Source organism: Thecamonas trahens (assembly GCF_000142905.1).
Source record: "Thecamonas trahens ATCC 50062 unplaced genomic scaffold supercont1.22, whole genome shotgun sequence".
In the NCBI taxonomy this organism is placed as follows: domain Eukaryota; order Apusomonadida; family Apusomonadidae; genus Thecamonas; species Thecamonas trahens.
This window is the reverse complement of record NW_013657658.1, coordinates 222,426-230,050: the sequence shown is the minus strand read 5'-3', so window position 1 is coordinate 230,050 and position 7,625 is coordinate 222,426. Positions and strand designations below refer to the sequence as shown.

The 7,625-nt window shown below is 63.6% G+C and overlaps 4 protein-coding genes across 4 annotated transcripts in view; 2 read left to right on the top strand and 2 right to left on the bottom strand.

The window, feature by feature from the left end:
* The window catches only part of AMSG_05287 (lysyl-tRNA synthetase), a gene marked incomplete at both ends in the record, with an annotated part of 3,195 nt that extends 2,302 nt beyond the window's left edge, over positions 1-893 (bottom strand). Inside the window, one exon of the mRNA XM_013902549.1 lies at positions 879-893. Coding sequence (XP_013758003.1) covers positions 879-893 — 15 coding nt within the window. The remainder of the gene's footprint in view (positions 1-878) is intronic.
* A 64-nt stretch (positions 894-957) lies between these two features.
* AMSG_05285 (chaperonin) lies at positions 958-2,414 on the top strand (the record flags this gene model as incomplete). The annotated part of the gene is made up of 2 exons (XM_013902548.1): positions 958-2,107; positions 2,155-2,414. The coding sequence occupies 2 exons, from the start codon at positions 958-960 to the stop codon at positions 2,412-2,414; spliced, it is 1,410 nt and encodes a 469-aa protein (XP_013758002.1).
* Positions 2,415-2,450: 36 nt separating this feature from the next.
* AMSG_11869 (uncharacterized protein) lies at positions 2,451-7,352 on the bottom strand (the record flags this gene model as incomplete). The annotated part of the gene is made up of 3 exons (XM_013902613.1): positions 2,451-2,883; positions 2,999-5,912; positions 6,351-7,352. 3 exons carry the CDS (start codon positions 7,350-7,352, stop codon positions 2,537-2,539), a joined length of 4,263 nt encoding a protein of 1,420 aa, XP_013758067.1. The 3' UTR covers positions 2,451-2,536.
* Positions 7,353-7,438: 86 nt separating this feature from the next.
* Positions 7,439-7,625, top strand: part of AMSG_05282 (RNA polymerase I and III subunit) — a gene marked incomplete at both ends in the record, with an annotated part of 702 nt that continues 515 nt past the window's right edge. Inside the window, one exon of the mRNA XM_013902547.1 lies at positions 7,439-7,515. Within this exon, the coding sequence (XP_013758001.1) occupies positions 7,439-7,515 (77 nt within the window). The remainder of the gene's footprint in view (positions 7,516-7,625) is intronic.

Genomic DNA, 7,625 nt, shown 5'->3' with positions numbered 1-7,625 from the left:
CCCCCTCTCCCCTCCCCGTATCGGTCGGTCGAGTCGGTCGAGTCGGTCGGGTTGGTCGGGTTGGTCGGGTTGGTCGAGTTGGTGGGCGAGTCGGTCGGGTCGTCGGTCGGTCGCAGACGGGAATGGACGGCACCACACCTCGCGCTCTGTTCAACAATGGCCAACTGGAACGCGCAACAGCTTCAGGACCTGCTCAAGCCGGGCTCCCGCCACCTTTCGGGGCTTGAGGAGGCAGTCTACCGCAACATCGAGGTACGTACTCCCCCTCTCCCCCCCTCACTTTCCCCTCCCTCCCTCCCTGCGTCATCCCTAGCCCCCTCCCGGTACCCTCTCCCATGGCCTCGGCCTTGATTTTCGCGCTCTTGGGTCGATCCCTCTGCTTTGGCGGGGAGCCACCTAGGTGGCGGCGGGGCGGGGGAAAGGGGGGGTATGGGAGGCTGTATGAGCTACGACAGAGGGAGGAGTATGGCCATGCGAGAGGAAGCAATGAGAGTAAGACAGAGACTCACAGGAAGGATGGCCGAGTGTAGGCGTGCAAGGGCCTCTCGCTCATGACCCGCACCTCGTTTGGTCCCACGGGTAAGTGTGCGAATATTCGCAGATTCTAAGGCCTTGGCCAACACCCCCCCCCCCTTCCCGGCCCCTACGGGGACGGGGAAGGGCGGGGGAAGGGGGTGGGGTGAGGGGAGGGACGGAGAAGATGAAGGGGAGGGGCAAGGGTCACACCGGGGAGTGGAAGGAGATGAGGAGGAGGAGGTAGGGGGGGGGGCGGTGGTGGGTCGGGCGCGGGCTTGGGCTGGGGGCGACCTGGGTGGTGGCGGCGGTGGCGGGGTGACCGGAGTGGTGGGGGAGGGGGGGGGAGGGAGGGAGGGAGGGACGGGGCACTCACTCATGATGGTGTGGATGGTTGGATGGTGTGGTTTGGTGTGGATGATGCTGGGAATAGGAATGAACAAGATGGTTGTCAACCATCTGGGCAAGCTGTTTGTGACGTCGGACACGTCGTCGATTCTGCAGGAGATTGATGTGCAGCACCCTGCGGCCAAGATGATCATGCAGGCAATGTTCATGCAGGAGGCCGAGTGCGGTGACGGGACCAACTACGTCATTGTGTTTGCGGGCGAGCTGCTGGCCAAGGCCGAGCTGCTGCTGAAGATGGGCGTGCACACGGTCGACGTGGTGCTCGGGTTCAACATGGCGCTGGCCAAGGCGCTGGAGCTCATTCCGGAGCTTGTGGTCGACTTCCCGGTGGACCTCCACTCGGCGGACTCGATCAAGGCTGCGATTCTTCCTGTCATTGCTGCCAAGCAGTACGGGTACGAGGAGCACTTTGCTGGCGTGATTGCCGAGGCGTGCGCGGCGGCGATGCCTGAGGACCCGGCGCAGTTCAACGTGGACACCATCCGCGTGGCCAAGATGGTGGGCGGCTCGACGCTCGACACTGCGGTGGTCCGCGGCATGGTTGTGGGCCGGCGGCCGGAGTCGACGGTGCAGAGCGTGCAGAACGCGCGGGTTGCGGTCTTTGCGCAGGCCATTGCGGCGCAGACGACCGAGACCAAGGGTACGGTCCTCATGCACAACGCCGACGAGCTGCTCGGCTTCTCCAAGGCCGAGGAGGCGCAGATGGAGCGGACGATCAAGGGCATCGCCGATTCTGGTGCCAACGTCGTCCTCACCGGCGGCAAGGTCTCGGACATTGCGCTCCACTTCCTCGACAAGTACAACCTGCTTGTGGTCAAGGTCCTGTCCAAGTTCCAGCTCCGCCGGCTGTGCAAGGCCGTCGGCGCCCGCCCGCTGGTCAACCTCGGCGTCCCCACCCCGGACGACCTCGGCTTCTGCGCCGACATCCACGTCGAGGAGGTGGGCTCTACCTACGTCACGGTGTTTGCGACGGAGGACTCGGCCATCTCGACCATCCTCATCCGCGGCTCGACCATGAACCTGCTCGACGACGTCTCGCGTGCCGTCGACGATGGTGTCAACGCCGTCAAGTCGATGACCAAGGACCCGCGCTTTGTCCCGGGCGCCGGCGCCTTTGAGATCGGCCTTGCCGCCCGCATTGCTGAGTACGCCGACTCGCACCCGGGCGTCGAGCAGTATGCCATCCGTCGCTTTGCCGAGGCTCTCGAGGCCATCCCGCGCTCGCTTGCCGAGAACTCGGGCCACGACGCCACCGGCGCGTCGCCTCGCTCTACTCGGCCCAGAAGGCCGGCAAGGTCGCCGGTGTCGACCTCGACTCGGAGGAGGTCATGGACCCGGTCGCGAACGGTGTCGTCGACCTTGCCGTCAACAAGCTCTGGGCTCTCAAGCTCTCCGTCGACGTCGCCACCACCATTGTCTCGGTCGACGAGGTCGTCATGAGCCGCCAGGCCGGTGGCCCCAAGCCGCCGCAGATGGGCGCCCGTGACGCCTAATCCTTGTGCTCGCCCTTTCAAGTGAAACACATCATACTCTTTGCTTTCCTTCATTTCCTCCATTGCCTATTGTTCATTGAGAGCTTCACAGAGTCAGCTGAAGAGGGGAGGGGGCGGGGTTGCTACCCGCGGTACGGCTCGACGTAGTTGGACGGGAACAGGCCCTGCGCGCCGCGGTTCGACCCGCGCCACCACCCGCCGGCCTCCGAGTCGTCGATGATGTCGATGATGTCGCCTTCGTTGAATGAGAGCTCGTCAGCGTCCTGTGCTGCATACGCATACAGCGCCCTGACCTGCTTCTTGGCCGGTGCCGGCGCTGCAGGTGCGCGACCACCGCCACGGCCGCCACCGCGGCCGCGTCCGCCGCCACGGCCACCACCGCGTCCACGACCGCCACCGCGTCCGCCGCCACGACCGCCACCGGCGTCCGCCGCCACGGCTCCCGCCGCCACGGCTCCCGCCGCCACGGCTCCCGCCACACGGGCGGCCACGCGCAGAATCGCCGTAGCGATGCCACCGGCGGGTCACCACCGCCCACGCCACGGCCACCGCCACGGGCAACCGCCACGACCGCCACCACGGACCACCGCCACGACTCGGCGCGGCACCGCTAGGACCGGCGCCTCCGCCGCCGCCGCCGCGGTTGCGCTCCTGGAAGGCCTTGCGCGGATCAACGGTGGCGCGACCAGCGCCGGGGCGGAACGAGCCGGAGCCGTCGCCGTATTGGCGCCGCTGCGACGGGTCGGGGGCGACGTACGACGGCTGTGGGCCAGACGACGGGTCCTCGCCGCGCGGGACGTGGACAACCAGCTTCTTGCCGGACTTTTTGAACGAGACGGCCGGCCCGGTAGCAGCGTTGTCAAAGACAGCCGAGCGCGAGCCCTTGCCGTCCTTGAGCGGGTAGGAAATGACGTTGTTGAACTGGACATTGAGGCGAAGCCCGGCGTCCTGCATCTTGAGATTGAGCGAGCAGAGGAACTCGGTCTTCTTGTTGAGCTGGATGAGGTTACCGTGCGAGCCTGTCTGGAGAATGGCGACAAAGTTGTCGGCGAGCTTGGACATGACAACGGCCTGGATCTGGTTGAGCGGGATGCGGCGCTTGAGGGCGTAGACCCACTCGCCCTTGCGCGGGCCCTTCTTGATCTGCAAAATGGCGAGGATGTAGAGGGCGGCATCGGTGACGATAATGTCGCGCTTCTCGACCTTGAAGCGGCGGTCAAACTTGTCGCAGTGGTCGCAGAAGATCATGCGCTCGTCCTTGGACCCATTGGCCTTGACCACCTGCTGCAGCAGCGGGTTGTCGTTGTAGCCGAGGTAGTCGCCGAGGAACTCGCGCTCGATCGAGTTGCGGCGGCGCTCCTTCTGGGCCGAATACAGCTGGATCTGCGACTGGCGGAGGTCCGAAAAGTACTTGAGCGACTTGAAGCGGCGGTAGGCGCGCTGGATGACAATGGCGCAATCGTAGAACTTGCGGTCGCGCTGCTCCTCCAGCGCAAACAGAGTCTCGGGCGAGCGAATAAAGGCCTTGGTCCGGCCGAGCTGCCACTCGTTGCGGTCGACGCGGGCGTCGGTGAGGATGGCTTCGCAGCCGGTCCGGTCGTCGCCGGACCACGCCGGCCAGGTCCGCTCGGAGAGGATGGCAAAGCGGTAGAGGAAGCGGTCAAAGGTCTGGCGGTAGGCAAAGCCTGCGCGGCGAATGCGGACGTTCTCCAGGAGGCCAAGGTAGCGGACCTGATGAAGGACGCGCTCCTTGTCAAAGTCACGCGGCTTCTTGGTCTCGTTCGGCTTGATGCACCGAATGTAGTGCGGAGTACACGACATGAGCTTCTCAACGAGCTCGCCGGCCGAAGCGACAATGCGCTTACCGGCTGTCTTGGTCTTCTTCTTACGCTCGGACGGGTCCGGGATGGGCTCAGGGAAGAGGGTCGGGATGAAGCCGTTGCCGGACGACTTGACAATCTCCAACAGCTCCTTGGAGATGGCGTCCTTGTTGCGGTCGGTGAAGCCATCCGGGTGGTACGTCACGTCGCCAGCGTAGTGACGGATGAGGAAGGCCGGATAGCGCGAGACGTAGTGCTCATGCGACGAGACGAGGCCGTCGAGCTTCTGCACAAACTTGTCGTCGACGCCGTCCGACTGGCCGTGGATGGTGGCGCAAATGTCGTCAAGGATGACAAAGATGCCCGGCGGGCGGCGGCCCTCGATGAGGTCGCACACCACCTTGTTGTTAAAGTACGAGATGGGCGTCCACTGGATGCCTTCAAAGTCGTACTCCTCCTGCTCGCGCTTGAGAGTCAGCTCGATAAAAATCTGCTGGAGCTTCTCGTTGACGTAGTTGATGCAAAACTGCTCAAAGCCGTTCTTGCGGAAGATCTCAAAGCCGTAGATGTCGAGAACACCGATGACCAGCGAGTCCTGCTCCTTGACCATGGCGGCGTTGACGGCCTGCACAAGGTAGTCGAAGAGGCGCGAGTAGAGCTGCTGCGAGAGCGCGTTGCGGGCGTACGTCGCCTGGTCGGCGTTGAGCGGCACGTTGTACACTGAACCGCGGCCGCCAAACCCGGTCTGCATCACCCGCGTCGTCAGCTTGGTCTCGAAAAACGTCGGATCGACCTCGAGCATCTGCGCCGCGAGCGCGACCGACTGCGGGTCGGCGAACTTGGCCGAGTTGCCTTCCTCGTAGAACGAGAGGTTGCCCATGTGCAGAATGGCCGAGATGATCTGCAGGATGGCCTGCTGCGTCGAGTGGTCGATGCCGATGACGTCCATGGCATGCCGCATGTCGCGGTACTCCTGGACGTCGTTCATGCCATCGACGGTGTAGCAGCCCGACGCCGAGAGAATGTTGTAGTTCTCAGGCGACCAGAACGAGTAGTAGTCCCGCTCCTCCTGCGTCGCGCCGGCAAGGACCTGGTAGAAGACGTGAAAGTTGCGCTCGCCCTCGTTCTGGAACGTCACCCGCGACTTTTCCAGCAGGTAGTTGGTAATCCGCCCGCCGTCGGGATCGCCCATCATGTTGAACTGGATCTCAAAGTACTTGCCGAACCGCGACGAGTTGTTGTTGCGGACGGTTTTGGCGTTACCAAACGCCTCCAGCAGCGGGTTCGACTCGAGAATGATGTTCTTAACCCGCTCCACGCCCGACGATGAGCCCGAGACCTCGGCAATGTACTTCATGATCAGCTTGGCAGCCTCAGTCTTGCCAGCACCCGACTCGCCCGAGATGATGACGCACTGGTCCTGGGCTTCGTTAAGCATGGTCGAGTACGTGTCGTCAGCCAGCGAGAAGATGTTCGGCGGCATTTCCAGCCGGTTCTTGCCCTGATACTCCACAATGAGCTTGGTGTCACAGCACGCCACCGGTGTGAACGGATTGACCGAGACGCACACGTTGCCGCAGTAGGTGAAGATTTGGTCGTTCATGTACCGCTTGCGCAAGTTGTCCACAATGGCTCCTTCGTTGATCTTGGACAGGAGCGTCAGGTCCTCCACGCCCTGCTGTTGCACTTTGTCGCGCCATGACGTCTCCTGTGGTTGGGGGGGGGGGGGGGGGGGGGAGGACAAAGGGGGGAAGGGGGGAGGAGAGGGGGAAAGTGGTTGTACCATTGTGGCGGAAAGGTGGAGGAAAGTGGGTGGCCTTGAGTGAGGGTGGACAGTGCAGCAAGTGGAGGTAGTGGCCGACCGGGGAGGGGAAAGGGGGTGAGCATGGGTGGAAACACGTTGCTGTCCATCACCATTATTGTTTTTTTTTTGGTTGGTACCAGACGATGACCTGGCTCCACCTTGTTGGCAGAGCCTGGTGGTCGCCAAGTGGTACTTGCGGGGTAATGGGAAGATGAGGGGTTGGGGACTACTGATGGCTTACTTGAGGTCATTGGCGGAGCGAGCCTTGGACACGTGAGGGGGCTGGGAGGGATTGGATGGAGTGGGCGAGACCAATGGCCGCGGGCGCGAGTAGGTACGGCACGATGAAGAGACAAGCGAGGAGGAGGAGGAGGCGGCAGAGTGGATCGAGCCGCGGTGATGGTCGGAGACACTATTAGATATAAGATCGTCGTCGTCGATGGCGCGCGAGGCGCGCAAGTCCTCGACTTGCTTGTCCGAGTCGGAAGCACAGGCAGAGGAGCGCGAGGCAGCTGAAGGCGATCGCGAACGGGAGCTCGTGCCGGCGACAGTGTCAGCACGGGACTTGGTGCCAGTGCCAGGACTAGAGCTACTACCGTGGCGGGCGTCCAAGCCGTTCGAGGACTTGGCGCGGGAGGTAGCACTACTGGTGGCGGCGGCTCTGTTGACGGCGCGATGAGCGGTGGCGGTGGAGGATATGACGCCGTCTGTGCGAAAGGTGACCTTCATGGGCGAGTGGGAGGTGCCCGGGACAATGGCAAGGTGTGACGGCGCGCCGTGGTACGAGGCCGAGGCCTCGAGCCACGGGTCGTCGTCGGCGGCGTCGTCAGTGACTGCGGCCGAGTGGAGGATGAGCGAGTTTGCCAGCTTTGCGGCGCAGCCAAAGAGACCCATGACCACGGTGAAGCCAATGGTCCAGAGGAACCACACCAAGCCTGTCCAGTACAGACCCGGGGCGCGATCACGGCAGGCGTCGGTAAAGTCGAAGAGAGCAGCAGCGGACCAAACAGCGGCGACGACCCAGAGGACGAGGCCGATGGCGGCCACACAGACGGCAGAAGCGCGATGGACCTGGCGAGCCTCTTCATCGCCATCCCGTGCCCGCCAGTAGCCACGCAACAGCAGCACCATGACCATCCCCACCGTGAGCAGCGCCATTACCGCCGTCACCAGCAGACTGGTCACCAGGTCCTTCCCGCACCGGTTGTAGAAGACCGGGACAGCAACTACGAGGGCAGGCGCAGGGAGGCCAAGGAGAATAAGGAACATGACCGACGAAGCCTTGCTCCCGTATGGGCCCCTGTTCCTGCTCATGGGCGGCGTGTGTGGGGAGGGGGCGGGGAGCGAGGTGATAGGGGTTGGGGGTAAGCGGGAGGGAGAGGGGGGGGGGGGGATAGACGATGATGATGATGATGATGATGATGATGATGATGATGACGATGATGATGATGAAGGCAGAGACCCAATCCGAGGCTAAGTACGGCGCATCAAGGGGGAGGGTGGGTGCGAGGGGGTGCGAAGGGGAGAGGGGGGAAGGGTGAGGGTGGTGGAGGGGTGGGGGGAGGGGGGGGGGTGGGGGGGGGGGGT